At 38.8% G+C, this 16,786-nt stretch overlaps 1 protein-coding gene across 5 annotated transcripts in view; it reads left to right on the plus strand.

Annotated features, from left to right (window-relative positions):
- AGPS (alkylglycerone phosphate synthase) overlaps positions 1–16,786 on the plus strand; it is a 163,954-nt gene that overhangs the window by 59,739 nt on the left and 87,429 nt on the right. For all 5 annotated transcript variants that reach the window (XM_074967660.1, XM_074967664.1, XM_074967659.1 and 2 more), the window contains 3 exons: positions 1,883–1,963; positions 11,266–11,391; positions 13,845–13,953. In XM_074967660.1, the coding sequence (XP_074823761.1) occupies positions 1,883–1,963; positions 11,266–11,391; positions 13,845–13,953 (316 nt within the window). The remainder of the gene's footprint in view (positions 1–1,882; positions 1,964–11,265; positions 11,392–13,844; positions 13,954–16,786) is intronic.

Genomic DNA, 16,786 nt, shown 5'->3' on the forward strand with positions numbered 1-16,786 from the left:
GCAATTTCTTGTAGTGCCAAAATACCTCATGGTCTTAAAGCGAAAGCAATGCTGAAGACCTGCCTCAGTAATGTTTCTACCATAGAAAGCTGCAAATCAACACAGTTGGGTGGATCTGATGCTTTTTTTGAGAGCAGTTCCCCAGTCCTTGTTTAATGAGAACTCCTCAGCCCACCTTTCTTAAGGCCTGTCATTCTCTCTAGACTTCCACAAGTGTGAATACATAGAGCCAGCTTGGGGAGGGAAAAGTTACTATGGTAAGCAATTGGTTCTTCAAGAGTGTTCTCTGCATATTACACTGTCTGATCACCTTTCCCTTTTCCTTAGAGTTTGACTTCAATAGAAAGTATGGGTTTCATGGAAGGAGCTTGAGGTGGCTGGGGCAGTTCAGCCCCCTTTACCTCTGTTACCAAGGTTTGCTGGCTCAAACAGGCACTGGTTTTCAGAGGATTCCTGGGGCTCAGCAGTGCTGAGATCCCCACACCTCCAAGAAAGCCTATAGATTTAACCTCTGGGCCACATCTATGATTTTTTGGTCATCAGAACTAATTTTTACATAAAACTAAAAAAAAAAAATTAAAAAAAAATATAAAGCTTCGGGCCATGACACATTGACACTGTGTGGTACAGAGTCTGGTAGATATTCCCTGTGCGTATGGCAAAGATGCAATGTTACTATCCTTATAATATTCAGTTACAGAAACAATCTAATTTCATTCAGGTGATCAACAGACACACACTTAGTACAATTACTACTTAGATTTTTATTTTCATTTTTATTAGTGAACTATTAAGTCATCTACATTTATTGTAATATATTAGAGACCGGTATATTTGACATCTTGAAGCAAATGATTAAAAAAAAATTACCATTTTCTGTGTCTTCAAATCATCTTCATGATGTTACTCCTCATACGTTTTTCTCTGCCATCCTGGACAATGGGCTTACATTTCTTACTGTTAGGTGAATGGGGGGGGGGGGGGAGCTCTTGTGATACCGTTCCTTCTGTAACGGGGGCTGTCTGACTGAATTTGCTGATCCAGTTTTTTCTCCACCAACTCTTCTGGCTTGGCTTAGACTTCTGATTTTTATCTCTGGTTATTTTTTCCCAATCCTTTCTTTTGTCAGACTAGCTAGTTTAGAGTTTGATGAATTGTACTGAGGCATTCGCTCTTCTCCTTCTCACGTTCATTTGTGCATTCTGGAGTGAATGTAGAGCATGGTCCACCAGTTGAAGTAGTAACTATAGTGCTCAGTGATTTAAATATTTAAATTTAAGTTAAACTGAGCTCAGCTTGAACTTACCTTGATAAATACCTCACTTATAGTTTTGTCATCTTGATGTAAAATACAAGAGGGCAGGGGCATGAAGGAATGGAATTTGAGCTTCCAAATTGAATTAGCTTTTTAATCCTGGGCTGCACCAGAATTTTTTTTATTCTTAGGTACTGAAATTTAGATCGTTCAAGATAATTAAATCCTTGTATGCCAGATATGAAACTCCTGGACACTCGTCTTCCTCCAGAATTTTGTGACATCTCATTCTCTCTGGTTTTTCTGCTTCACATTGCTGTGCCTACACAAGCAAACTTTTCAGCCATAATTTACCACTGATGCATCTTCATTTACAGTAGCAACCATGAAAACAGTATTGTAGACAAGACTGCATGACATGAAGGTAAAAATGCCTGAGTCTTGTCTACTCAGCTTCTGCTGCTGCCACCATAGGTGGAGCTACACTGTTGGGAAAGTACAACTTACAAGTTTGCTAATGTATAAACATCCTTTGCGACGCAAGGTCACTTATAAGTAAATTCCAGAACTGTAGTGGTCTAACATCCGATATTTTTTTTTTTTTTTTTTTTTTTTTTTTACCAACAGAATCAAATTCTCTGGATAGATGAGAAGAACTTAACTGCTCATATAGAGGCTGGCATTATTGGACAAGATTTGGAAAGACAGGTATTCTCAATTTCTTATTAAATTTGCAATATTTCTTGTTTCAGGTTGATTATTCCTACCTAATTAAAGTTTTTTTAGGTGTCTGATCTAAGTCATTGAATTGTATTGTAATCCTTACACAAATTTTCATGCCCACTTTTGCTTATCATTTATGCTTACCAAATCTGTAAGAATTATATCCGAAGTTATGGACTGTGTCTAACCCTGGATATTTGTTAAATTTTAATTGGAAAAATCCTTGCTAACCTTAGATGCAAATCCCATGTGAAATATCCCAAAAGTGAGCTGTTAATTTTTAGCATGCAATATGTGCTTCCATTTGAGCGAAAGTGTGGCTGCAAGGCATCACACTTAGTATCAAATACATATAAGTATGAAACTAAATATATAAATCTGCATTACACATTTCTGATATCCAGCCAGGTAGATGGGAGATTTGGTGACTCTGAGGGAGAAAATTAAGGTAGTTTGGAAATACATAGTTAAGATAAACACATTTTCAGATATTTGAGTTTCTTGTAAAGTTAACCTAAACTCTACCCTTCTTGGCTTTTTAATGGTGATCTTACTAATTAAGTGTTCTTGTAAGAATGTTTAACTTTAAGCTACTGATATGTGCTCTCAAATTTAAGGTGAGATTAATGAAATCCTGGGTCTGGGAATTAGTTGTCTTTGCACTCTCTTGTAATGGAGAGAAGTTTTCATCATTCTAATGTCTGGAAATGATTCTGAAGTAGTCATAGGGCAAGTGGAGAACTCTTTCCAGGGGTAGATTGTAATATTGTTCCTGGGTGGAGTTTTGGCCTCGCTTTATAAGTTAACTCATTTCTCTCAGTTCAGATGCTCCTTTGGACAAGTAGCGATAATACCTAGTTCTTACATACAGCTTTTCTTCAGTATATCTCAAGTAGATCAGTAGACTCTAATAGATGGGCTGGGGCCATCTGGATCCTGGTACACACAGGAAGTGGGGTTCTGATCTCCCTAGATAAGGCCCACAGATCTCCGTTCACATGAGGCGGGTATGGGGAGGGATTCAGGCACCCCCACGGGCAGGGATCCACAGCTCCCAGATCACAGGGGAAGGGTAGGAAGAGAATCTCGGACCCGCTGAAAGGCAAGCCCTACCCTAGCCCACACCTGGTCAGGCTCCAATAGATGGGCAGGGGTCACTGAGATTCTGGTGTGTGCACACAGGGAGAAGGGCTCAGAAGGCTCCCATATTGTGGCACACACCAGAGGGGAGAATGTGGGGTTTACAGGCCCCTGTCCTTCCCTGTACCCCCTATCACACACCCCCATGTCCCCCTTCCTGGTGTCCTGCCCATCACCGGATGTGCCCCCCACCCCCCGGCCCATATCACCCACCCCTCTCCCTGAGGATTTGCGGGTGTAATTTATTTTCTTTTCAAAAAATAATGTTCCAATATTGCCCTGGTGCAATAATCTCAGTCCTGGCTTCATCTCTATCTATACATGAAAAAGTTGCCAAAATGTATCAACTTAAAAAAAAAAAAAAAAAAAAAACCTAGGGCGGTGTGTGGTTTTTTTTGGGGGGGGGGCTGTATCTTGGGAACCTGGAGGTCAAATGGCTCCAAAATTTGCTCAGTCGTCAAGCCCCATTCTCCCACGAGGCACACCATATTTCAAGGCAATCCAAGTAATCATGTGGATTTTAGAGCATTTAAGAGTCTGAACAGAAAGTTGGTCTTAATCTTAATAAAGATGTAACTGTAGCAATGTTTTCTGAGAAGCCCCAGCACCCTTCAAGGTCTGTGTTCAACTATGTACAGCTGGTGGTAGATGTTTGCTTAACACCTTCTGGGGGTACACTGACTTCCAATGATAAAGCAAGTGGGAGTCCAAAGCTAGCTGGCGAACCTCCCTAGCATGGAAGAGAGCAATGAACTACAGGTATGCCGTGGAATGGACTAATTGCTGACTTAAGAAACCCACCCTTTTAAGGCATAAATGCATTCTTCAGTACACCTGTAAGAAAAGATTCTGAAGCAATAATCCTTCTGATAAAGGAATTTAATAATTTAATTGAAGAGCATCTTTTTATTAAGGGGTAAGGGGTACTATAGCTTTTACCAAAGAGATGTGTGTCAGAGACTTTACCAACAGAACTGTTGCTGATGAGAGAGATGGCCTTTCATGCCTCTTATTTTATATCCTCTTTTATCACTTGATGTAATATTTTAACCTTTTCAAATCTCTGGGTTTTTTTAAAGGTTAAAATTAAAATGCAAGAGCATATTCCCTTAATTTAAATGACATTTTTCTAGGCTAGTAACTTCTGATATTTCACCAACTATTCCATCCTTTAAATGCCATACAATTTTTCCTCCTTCTAGAGTGTGGCATCATAATCCCTCTCCTGCTGCAGCTGCCTTTCATAACTTGCAAATTGAAATAGTACATTAAACTTAAAATTCTTGCAGTTTTTCCTTCAGAGCTGCTTCTTGACTAGGAAATGGAATTTTGAATTGACCTTTCAGTGGAAATTTTCCTCACAGTAATATAAGGCTCTGGCTGACAATCTGGTCAGTGCTGAATATAAATTTGTATTCGTGGTAAGGTTTTAGCACATTAAATATATGTGGACACATTAAATATATGTTAGGGACTTCACGGGTATGAAGGAATACAGAATTAGGCAATGTGTTAAACTTGCAATCAAGTTGTTTAATAAAAATATGTTTATTACAAGCTTATTAAAATATCAGTGATTAAGTTAATAACAGAAAATACTAAAGGGGGAGACCGCTAAAACCAAGGTGTTCTGGTTGTGATTATTTTTAATTTAAGCACAATGTGCTCAGCGTTGTACCCGATATATAACTAGTCCATGCCCACAAGAGCTTACACTCTGAAGGGCAGATGTGGGGTGGGGGAAGAAGCACTGAGCAACACAGAGGAGGGAATAACAGAGTTTTTATTCACTACTTCTCAGCATTGCAGAAAGTAAGTCTTTGGCAGAAGTTTTAGGAAATGGTAGGATGGCAACCACATGAAAAGGGCAGCATGAAAAAATGATGGGAGGTGGAAATGAACAAAGCGTTAAAGCTGGTATCTCTACTGGAGCAGATATGAGAGTTGGTGAAAAGTTCTGAAAATGTAGGCTGCAGTGAAGGCCTGGAAAGTAAAGACAAGATCAAATGTAATGCAGTGTGCAAGGTGGAACCAGTGGGTGAAATCAAGTTTAGCATGGGGTGGTGAGTGTTAGAACAGTGGGTGAAGACTATATAACTTTAGGTTTCAGAGTAGCAGCCATGTTAGTCTGTATCCACAAAAAGAAAAGGAGTACTTGTGGCACCTTAGAGACGAACAAATTTATTTGAGCATAAGCTTTCATGAGCTACAGCTTACTTCATCGGATGCATGCAGTGGAAAATACAGTTGGCTGTAGTTTGGATGAATTGGAGGGCGACTGATCAGGGTTTAGGAGGATGGAGAGGAAAACAGATGCAGTAATCAATATAGGAGATGGCCAGAGAATCAATCAACATCTTAGCTATCAAGCCAGAGAGGAAGGGTTGGATTCTTGAGGAGGCAAAACAGCATATGTGGTCATGGCCGAGATATGTGGGGAGAAAGGGAGAGAGGAGTTTGACTCTCAGTTTATAGGGCTGGGTTGAGTAAACAGCAATAGAGGAACGGGGGAAAGTGAAGATAATTTCTTGTTATGCTTTAGATGCCAGTGAGCCATCCCAGGAAAAAAATTCTATTAACAGTATGAATGACTACAAAAGTGATTTTTTTTTCCCCCCTCCCGTGATATTCTACTGTTCATTGTATTCTCATTAGCACTGACCCCCCATTTGGTAAGGCAACTCCCATCTTTTCGTGTGTGTGTGTGTGTGTGTGTGTGTGTGTGTGTGAGAGAGAGAGAGACCTGCTATTGTATTTTCCACTCCATGCATCTGATGAAGTGGGTTCTAGCCCACGAAAGCTTATGCCCAAATAAATTTGTTAGTCTCTAAGGTGCCACAAGGACTCGTTTTTGCTGATAGACTAACACAGCTATCATTCTGAAACTTGAATCCTTGTGAGCAGATGAGATAGCCTTGAGGGACTCCTAAAGAGGAACTGCAGAAGGAGATGGATGGTGAAAGAGAAAGTGGTGAGAGGAAGGTAAAAGAAATAGTGCCAAAGAACAACAGAATTAGGAGGGAGTGAGTGTTCAGTTATCAAAAACAGCAAAAACATCAAATGTGGGGTAAAGCCTTAAGATTTAGCTAGGTAGAAGTCAGTGAAGACCTTGGAGAGAATTTTCAGTAGAGTGGAGAGAACAGAAGCTTGATTAGAGTGTATCCAAAACTGAGTTAGAGGAGGGGAAACTTGGAAGTTGTAAATGGCCTGTTTGATTATTTTAAAGTGAATGAAAGAAGATATGTGGGACAATACTTGAAGATGGAATCAAGGGCCTTTCTCAGGATGTATGTACTAGATCTTGCTTGTAGTTTGAAAGGAAGAAGCGAGAGCAGAGACTGAAGAAGAGTGAAAGAGGATCTTGAGAGGGAATGGGGTAAGGGGACAGATGGAGGGATTGGAGGTGCAGAGCAGGTGAGATATAGGCAAATGATGGGACTCTTGGGTCATTAGGAAACTGTTCTGTCACCTGTGTCTGTAGACTGTTCCTTGAAACAATAATTTCAGTTAGGAGAGCCAGCAAGCTCCATCCTTTCTTTGCTGACCTTTCTTATACAGTCCTCTTTAAGTGTACGTTAGTTCTGTACAACCTGACACCAAATTAATCCCTAGTGCGGTCACTGACTTTTGTCTGAATCAGATTATCTATAATAGTCTTCCTTAAAGATGCATTGGCAGCTAGGGAAGTCAGGTTACACAAGCTAGATGCTGAAAGGGGCTGTCATAGGACAAAACATTCTATAAATCCCCTGGATTATTTATGGTTATGGTGGGCAGAGGGCCATGCTGTTTCCTCCCAATGCTTGTCCAAGTGCTTAGAATCCTGGGTAGAAACATGGCATACTTGGCTAGATCCAAGGCATGCCTTCAGAATGTCCCAGTTTATGGAAATGCTCTGCCTGCAGCTCAGTCCACACCTACATGGGAATCTCCCAAGAGTGCAGATCTGTATTTGAAGGAGCAAAGTTACTCACCTGGGAACTGTAGCTCTTCAAATAGAGTTTTGGTACAGATCCACACTCCACACTTTCCATCTACACTTCGTGGCTGCTGGACTTGGAGGGGGTGGAAGGGACAATGTAGTGCGGCACCATCTCTCCTTTTTTTCAACCTTGTCTGGAGTCTTCCATGGCTTGACATGAGGTACATTTTTCTAACATGCTTAAGTAACTTAAACACATTTGAAAAATTTCCACAGGGTCTGCATATTCAAAAATGATCAGGGTAGAGGAGTCTGATACACAGATGTGCACCCAAAGAGTGGCAATGGGTACACCAAACCCACAGTATCAGAATTTTGAGTTTAATTTCCCTTTTTGATTGTATGCGTAATTGCCTGAAAGTTCTATGCAAAAGTATTAGAAATAGTGCTACCTTTTGGCTCTATAAAAAGAGAAAGTTAGATACCTTTTTGGAGTCTAATAATGCAATTTTTCATGGTCGTGATTTTAATTAATGAGGAGTTGGAAGATGTCATACTTTAAAAAAAAAAAAAAAAAGTAGCTAACTTGCATTCATAATGTTGTGTGGCTTAAATAGCTGCCATTTCAGAATAACAATTTTGAATATTAGAATGGCTTCATTCTTAAAGGAAACTACTTTTCAAACTTAATTCCTAAATTAATTATTTTTAGCTTAGAGCTAAAATCTTTAGAACCAAAATGAACAGGCTGACAGATGTGGCAATGCTTATCTAGATAAGGGCAGAAGAAACCTGAATGGAGCTGAAAACCTGTGTGCCAAGTCAAACCTGTATTGAAACTATGAAAACATTGAAACTCAAATGCTGGAATAGAAAGATGTGACTTTATAGGGTTTTTTAAAATGACTTCTATATAATCCATTAAAATGACTTTTGCTTTGTAGCAGATCTGTTAATGAGCAAGGCAGATTTCTTAAAATATTAAGTTACCTAACACTTTCTATTACAAGACCCTGTTCTCAGTTGCTTATTACTCTGCCAAACTTTTAACTGTTTGGGCTGAAATTTAATTATTCTGGAAAATGTCAGCAAAAAGGATTCATCTGTTTCTCAGAACAAGTTAGGGAAAAAGGCATTGTTGTGCCCATTTAAAAAAAATCTTAACCATTTTGTTGAGAAGCTGTGGAGCTTCCATGCTTTGGAGCAGGGACTTGAAATTTGGTGAGGGGTTTTTCCTTGCATCAGAGTTGGTCAAATTTGACCAAGTTACGAGTTGCTGAATGACAGTTTGCACATACTCAGTGGAGACCTGTTTGTTTTGCCACTTTTGCTGAAGATTTCATCTGAGCACGCTCAATCCCAGGACTGCATGGGCTCAGCAGGACTGTGCCTTCTGTTGTACCTCCAGGTACCCAGGAGCCATGTGGCACTGGAGCAGAGTGCAGGGAGACTTTCCTGTGTGCTTAAAGTACCCCCTGCTTAAAGTACCCCCAGTGAGGAGGAGGAGGATTGGAATAGCTTGAACAAAATAAAGAGGGGGGTGAGGAGCCAGTCGTGAAGAGGTGTTATTGGGAGGAGGGAAGGATGATATCGGGAGGAAGACATGCTGAAGGGGGTCAGAGAGAAGGTTTAGCAATTAGCCTATGATCCCTTTAGAACCTAGAACAGAACCCAAGATTCTGGAGTCTCAGTGCTTCTCTGCCAATAGCTAGAGCCCTGGGTTTTATAGCAAATACAAAACAACACTCAATAAAAAGAAAAGAAGAATATAAAACAAAATTAATTGAAAAAATTCACCCCTCAGCAGTGGCTCCTGTGGCTTGGTGCTGGGCCTGGCTCCCTGTACCGGATGTTGTGACCTGGCACATGAAGTTGCAGCGCTGCTCAGGTTTGGCCTGGCCACCTTCCCATCATCATGATGCGGGTGTGGGCAGGTCAAACCTGTGTGGTGCTGCAACCCTGCTATCTGGTCCTGTTATCCCTGTCCTCAGGAGATAATAGGACCAGATAGCAAGGTTGCAGCGCTGCTTAGGTTTGACCTGCCCATACCCCCATCATGTGAGGTGGATTTGGTTTGCAATCCCCTCACCCCCCAGGGCCTGCCACGCCACTCTCCCCTGGGTGTAGGAACCATCTCCCCCCCCCCCCCCCATCCCTCACTCTTTGCTGGATCAAATGAAATTCCAGAAAAATAACATGAAATTCCAGAAAAATAAAACCATTATATTTATTAAAAAAAAATTCCACAGGGATATACAAATAGCTGTGAAGCCCAGTGCAAAACATGCCTTACCTTCCTCTAGTGGGTGACAACCTACTACTGCTATTACTTGCTCTGTTGGCTCAAGTGGCAGAGCTCATGGATTTAAAGTTTCCAACTTTGTTGAACAAACATAGATTTTGTTTTTTCACTATGGTTTTGAAAAACAACTTGGACTACATGCAAGAAACTACATGAAAAACGTTGAGATTGCAAACTCAAGTAAACAAAAATTAGGAAATACCAGAATTAAAGTTGCCTTTTGACCTTAAATTGCCCCTTCCCCCACCCACTCCACGTATGTGTAATTAAAGGCCATCGTAATGAATAATCACATTTTTTCCCAAGACTTCTGCCTTATTTAGTTGTACAGTTGATTGAAGCTATTTGTCTGAAGCACCCTCACCTTATTAGTTGGAGTAGTTGGAAAGTATGCAGTGAAATGAGGCTGGGGATATGAGGAAGAGAGAGGATGGTCCTGTGGTTAAGGTAGTTGAATGCCACCTTGGAAAACTGCCTTCTGCTTCCACCACAGAGTTCCTGTGTGACGGTACTCAAGTCACTTAAACCAAAATTTTCACTAATGATCACTAATAGTGTGTTCCTCATCTTCTGGGAGTTCCCAACTTGACACAGGTTCTGGCTTGCAGTGCCGAGTGCTCAGCACCACATCTAAAGTCATTGAAAGCTGTGCTCTGAACAAATGATGTGCTATAAAATGCTAATTTCTCTGAAAAATCAGGCCATTGGCATCTCAAATAGGGCACCCAAAATTAGTGTTAAGTGTTGACCCTAATCTTTCTCTGCCTCAGTTCCTATATCATCCATTGAATAGCTGCTTATTCACTGAGCACTGTCCAAACAGCTGTGCACTGAGACAGCAGTCCTGTGGGGAAAAAATAGTTTGTTCATGCAATTAAAGACTAAAATAAAGCATACACACAAGGGGGAGGTCAAATTAAGGTTGTGCAGGCAAAATAAATTCTGGCATTGAGTGCCACTTTTGAGTGGTTAACTTTGCAACCTTAATGTTTTTAAAGTGTTTTCAGACAGAATAGTGTGTGTGCACACAAGCGTGTGTGCGTGCACATGCACACATATATGTGTGTACAAATATAGCTGCTGTCCGTTGCCTAGATAGCATACTTGAAAATGGCAAACGTTTAACTGGATCATTATCAAATTGGTCAACACAAATAGATGGTCTCAAATATAGTAAATGCAGTTGGTGGGGTCTGTACCATTCAACACAAGATTGCTTGGCTTTTTACATTATTTCAGTGGGACAGCTTTGGTGTTGCATTTTTAAGGGGATTCAATCACACTCACGTGTTGTACAGATGGCAGAGCCAAGCTAATATAGAAAAATGAGAAACAAGTAACTATTTAATGTACAGGAATGCATGATCTGCATTACAGATTTGTCATTGGTGTTGCATACAGGAAGCCCAACCAGATGGCTGTGCATTAAAACACATTCCTTCGTGAGAGAATTAAATACAAGCAATTTGCTCAGAATTTCTGCAGACCTCTACTGCACATCACATTAGGATAGAAAGAACAAAAGATTAAGTGCTTTATTTATTGGAAATGTTTAAGTGAAGTTGGAAGTTACTTAGTTATCTTTCTACACATGTATTTGAATCACATCTTTGCAAACAGTAGCGGTCTTTGTTTTAAAATGTGCGGGGGGGGGGGGGATGATGAGAAAACTGGCCTCATAGTATGATATACTGCTTAGCATATGCACAGTAGAAACAGAACCACTTCATTGTATCAAATTTATACTTAAATCTCAAAAGAGTTGGCTCTCTGTACCTGAATAGTATTGGTTCAAGGTACTTATTTTTTTTCTTCCTATCGTTAGTAGGTTTTTAGTCTAAAATGTTTTAAAAAATTAATCTGTTTTTGTTTAGTAGTCAACATATTATCTTACACCGGTGGAGTATTGCTTTCTATCTTTAGCTTGGTGAGAGCGGTTACTGTACAGGCCATGAACCAGATTCTATGGAATTTAGCTCCCTTGGAGGATGGGTGGCCACACGCGCATCAGGCATGAAAAAGAACATCTACGGAAACATTGAAGATCTGGTAATTTTTTATAAATATTTCCTTTTATCTAGTATTTCCCCTCCAATTTGAAACATTCGGTTCTGGCTTCTGTAAATTAGTCCTAATTGGGACAGAGAAAGTGGGGTGTGTGTATAGCAGTTCTTTTAAGTTACCTTTATATTAAGGCTGCTTAACATTTGGAATAAAGCACTCCCTTTTAGCAAACAGTGGAACTAGAATATCATTCTGTCATCATTACTGTAAATTTTCTCATAAATAAAATGTTTGTAAACATTTACAGTAGGGACACCAGAATCATATTATAGCTTCATTGCTTACTACAGGGAAGTGCCTTATTCCAAATTTGAAGCAGCCTTAATATAAGGGTAATTTAAAAACTACTATGCATCTCCCTCTCTCTCTCTGCTATATATACGGGTGTATGTGTGTGTGAGGGAGAGAAAAATTAGGCAGACTAAACTCTTTATATAAAAAGTATTGTCACCTTCTGTTTTGAAGCTTCATTGAATTTCTTTGTCATTGCTGCTGTGTTACGTGTTGTAAAAGAAAAACAGCTTTCTTGGGGAGAGGGGGGTTGTCTTTTTTTTTTTCTGTTTTTTTTTAAACAAGGATATGTTCCTGTCAATCTCAGCTGGCCAGAGTCCTTGCCCTATTTTTTAAAAAAATCACTTTTAGAACAGAATATCTTTCATACCAATGGACCAATATGTAACTAACTGGGATTTTGGTAGGCATGGGGGCAGGGAGAGTGGAGGTGGAAAAACGTTTTGTACAAGATGAGGTTAAATATTTTGATGGCTTACATCGTCTGTAGGGGCCAAAATTTTTTGTCTAGTAGTGCCTTACAGGACTGAAACATCTAGGGTATCCGAACAAAGATGAATTTTTATCAAGATATGACATCTGATTGTGCCCTGGTAACTGAGGCGTCCTTCTATTTAACTTACGTGTGCAGGGAAGGGTTATGCCAAATGGTTGGGTATCTCTAGGCCTTAATTTGCATCAAGCTAAACTTTGGCATGTGAAACCATCTTTCATTGGAGGAAGAATAACTTTCAAATCCATTTTAATCCATTAAAATGTAAATGTAGTTCAGCACCAGATGTATATTTACTTGATATTTGAATTATGTACTTATCTTTAAAAATGGTAAACAATTAGCTCTTAATTTTTTTTGATGATGGTCCTGCAACCTACCTGCTAGGTTGGTAGTCCATTAAAACATTGGTGAATGTGGTATGTTTAATAATGGCCAGTTGGCTGATGTGGCTTAATCACTTTTTTGGTACTTTGCATAACAAATATTTAATAATGACGTATTATTTGCATGTAGTGAAATCTTCAGATAAATTTCATTTTGAGTCTATTTTCTGTTTCTGAGCTATCTAAATATCTAAATGTTTTTGTTGTGTTATACAAACTGCTTAAATAAAAGTGAACTTTACTATGTAAATATGCATGTTATGAAACTGTCTTCATGGTCTTATGAAGAGCTCAGGAGAAGCCATCGGGTTATATTGTTGAGCCACACGTACATTTCAAGAGTCTTAAATTTGCATTGAGGCTTCAATGCAGTTTGTTGAATTTAAGATGCTTTCAAATTTCCTATTTTATTGGCTTTGAAAACTCTTACAGTAAAAATTATCTCCATTATTTAATTCTGATATAGCAAGAAATAAAAATTTTATATAAAAAAATACAGTTGTACAGTAAGCAATCTGGACACATTAGAGTAGAAACAAATATAGTGAGGTTAAGGAGGATTTTTAGCACTGTATCTGGATTGTCAATCTCCTGCTATCATGGTAGACTTAAAATAAGTGTTCAGATGTTTACAGGTAGTGGAGTTCTTCTGCTTTGTAGTCAAGCTGCTATGTAAAAATGCATTTGCAATAAATGTGGATTTTTTTTTCCATTTCCACTGGAAATAATTTTTTATGGTGATACTCTCCTCTGTAAGCCAAAGTTAACTATGTTAAAATTGCTATATCTGATAGAGAATGATTTTGGGATTCTAAATTTAAAAATTCATTCTCTCTCCTATTTTCCTGTGATATAGTAAGTATCTATATGTGAGAGTTAACCAATGCAATCATGAGACATAAACAAAAGGAAGATATAGGCTAGGATATCATGAGAAACCCAACAAAATGTTTAATTGTAGATTTACTGTGGCATACACAAGGGACAAAAGAGAAAAGTTTGATTTGGCAAAAAATGAGAAGAATCTGTGTTTTCACTAGCTAACTGAATTGTATTAGATTTATTAGTTGCTAGCAGGTTACGCCACAAAATTTCTAGGGGGTAATTTATAGGATTTCCAAATTTTATAGTATAATTACATCAAGTTTAAGTTGTATTTTGTGGTAAATGGAAATTTTAATATGAATATATTAATCCATATATGTTAATTACTTGAGTGTTAAATACTGAATGAATGTATAGTCATCACTGTATAATGTGTTAAACAGGTGGTTCATATAAAAATGGTAACCCCGAGAGGAATAATAGAAAAAAGCTGTCAAGTACCTCGCATGTCAACAGGACCTGACATCCATCATTTCATTATGGGATCTGAAGGTATAAACAAAAGTAATATTAAGATGCAGTTTGTGAGATTACATCAGTTTCCGTAATGGTTTGAAAGCCTTTGGGATTTATTTATTCAAAACATTGTTTTTCACTTAATGGGTAGTAAGTACTACAGTGCAAGAACCTTCCTTTATTTTGGTACCACTTTGTGGCTCTTGTCACAGCCTTATTGTTGTGTTGCACAAACACACAAAAAAGCATGTTCAAAACAAGCCTTGTGTCTCTTAACTATAATCAATTTATTTTTGAACTCAAGCTTTTAGGAAATTCTAATAGGTTTACAAATCATTGCCAGATACACATCTGAAAAAATGTTAATCATTACAATACTGAGCTTATCTTCTTGTTTGTGTTTGTCATGCAGTAATGAAATCTCTATTTTAACCTGCTGTTACTATGTTACTTAATGCAGGACGTATTGTTTTTTTCAAAGAAATTTGATGTAACTGACTCTATTCATATTTAAAATTGCTTGGGAGTAATCAAATGTTCATAGTTAAATTTTGGCTTACCCATTTACGTGAAACATGGTGCCAAATTGATGCAATACATTTCAAAAAGTTCTTAATATGTTGTGTCCTTTGGGTTTGTATCTCTTTATAATTATTTAAATCATTCTAGTTGGCTTTGTTCAGGCAGGTTGCTGTGTTGAATAATTTCCATTTTCATGCATAAGTGGAAGTAAGTAATATATTACACATGTGCATCGAGAAAAATTTGTACTCAAAAAATTTAACTTAAAATGAAGTGTTCGCATGGGCAGATGAATAAAATTGTCCAGTAGTGCATTCTTTTCCTGTTCGGTATCCTTTTATTTATTCTCCTTGTTTTTGTTTTTCAAAAAGTAATCGTTTAAACAGCCTAATATAAGGTAAAGTTGGTACATATTAATTACTCCTGCAGGATTTCCTTCATGAGGTGGTGTCCATACTAGTCCCGTAGGTAACCAAAAACTCTGAAAAGCTTTTTAAATTAAAAGTTCCTGAGGAACACCTGTTGCAAATGCTCTTAAATTTTTGCACAGGAAAAAATTGCCATAAGTTACAGTGAAAGAGAATCTTTTTCAGATGTTATACAAAGGAGGTGACTGTTTCAAATAATAGTCTTTAGAACTCCTTGTAGCTGCTTGGATTTCTGAGAACTGAAGGGTTTAAGTTCTTAGAACAAAACACATTTTCTTCAAATTCCATACATGATCTAAAAGTTCCCAAAGTCTATCACTTCTGTTTCCATCTTCATGTAAGTTCATACTGACTACTTTTTAAGTCATAAGAAGTGCACTATCATCCCCTTTGTCTGTTATAACTCTTAATCAGGATGAATGGAAGCTACTCATATCAGGTGGAGAGAAGTTCCAAAAACATTCAAACTTAGTCTAGTTATTAGCCTTTTTGTGGGATTTTGCTAAACTTGCCGTCTGCTTACACCATAGACTTGTCACTGCATGCTCCACATTTTCCAGTTTGTTCATTATTTGTCATGCAGTTGCTCCAAAAGGCCCCAATCAGAATTATATCCCTACTGTGCTAGGCACTGCACAAATATATAGAGACACATAGTTGCTGTCCTGAAGAGTTTGCAATCTAATTAATTACTAAATTTGTTGAAACTGCAGGTTAAAAGCCACTTCTCCTTCAAGTAACTGTGCACATATATATTTCACACTATACAGGTGTGTGTGGCTAGTGTACTCAAGTCAGAGACTTTTGACATCAGTACCATTCGGTAGGGCAGGGCCTCTGCTATCCTCGTGTGTGGAGCAGAAGGCATAAAATGGGAGTGGCTGTAGCCTCCCTCTATTTGTTCTTACCACCTGTAGCAAGAGTTGGATCTCCCCGTTGCCTTTGAGCTTCAGTTAGCCAGCTCAGAAAAGAGATTTTCTCCTTTGTATAGTTCACTTTACTGCAATTCTAGTTTAGTTTAAGAACTGTTTTAGTAGGTTTTTTGCCATGCAGAATCCCCTGGATTTAAACAATTTGATATGTGCAGGGCTGTTATCCCTGTCACCGATAAGCATAAAAGTTGCTTAATTTGTTTAGGTGAGGGACATATGTCCTAGCTGTAGATTGTTCCCCGCTAGGACAAAGAAATATAAGAAGTTTTGTCTTAAATTTTATCTTCTCGAAATGGCAACATCTCCCTCCTCAGAGTCTGACCATGACTGAAAGTCTCCATGAGAAGTTCATGTCCAGCTGCCAAGGCGCCAAAGACAATTTTGGGTGAGAAATCTTGCTGTCATGTGGCCTCCTTGCAGTGTTCAGAACTGTTTGAGATTGATAGAGCGTGCTCCTCATCCCACAAAAAGACACTTAAAAAGTCATCTAATTCTGTGAGGTCTGGTCATAAGCACCAACACTCAGACTCCACATCCGTCAGGGTTGTCGAGACTCGTGCCTTCTGCTTTACTGGAGAGATCTTCAACCCTAGCATTATTGGATCTGGTTCCATCTCCAGTGGCTGTACACTTACCTCCATTGTTAGTGCCATCAATGCCACAAGCCTTTCATGCAGCAAAGAATTTGTCTCCCTTTGCTGGACTCTACGTTGTCTGATTCTAATTGTAGCCGCCTCAGCTACATCGGCATTGTCTGCATCACCTGCCACCAAAAGTTGATCAGTTCTTCCTGTATCTTCACTGCAGTCTGCATTGGCACCATCAACTTACTGTTTGGCATTGCCAGTTTTCAGGCAACCCAGGAGTCAGCTCTAGAAAGCACTTTGAATGTGGTTTGCTGATTACCTTGGAGTAACCCTTGATAGATTTCTCACATATCTTATCTACCTGAGGAAAACTGTGGCTAAGGTGAAGACGTGTAACAAC

Source organism: Natator depressus, chromosome 11 (assembly GCF_965152275.1).
Source record: "Natator depressus isolate rNatDep1 chromosome 11, rNatDep2.hap1, whole genome shotgun sequence".
Taxonomy (NCBI): Eukaryota; Metazoa; Chordata; order Testudines; family Cheloniidae; genus Natator; species Natator depressus.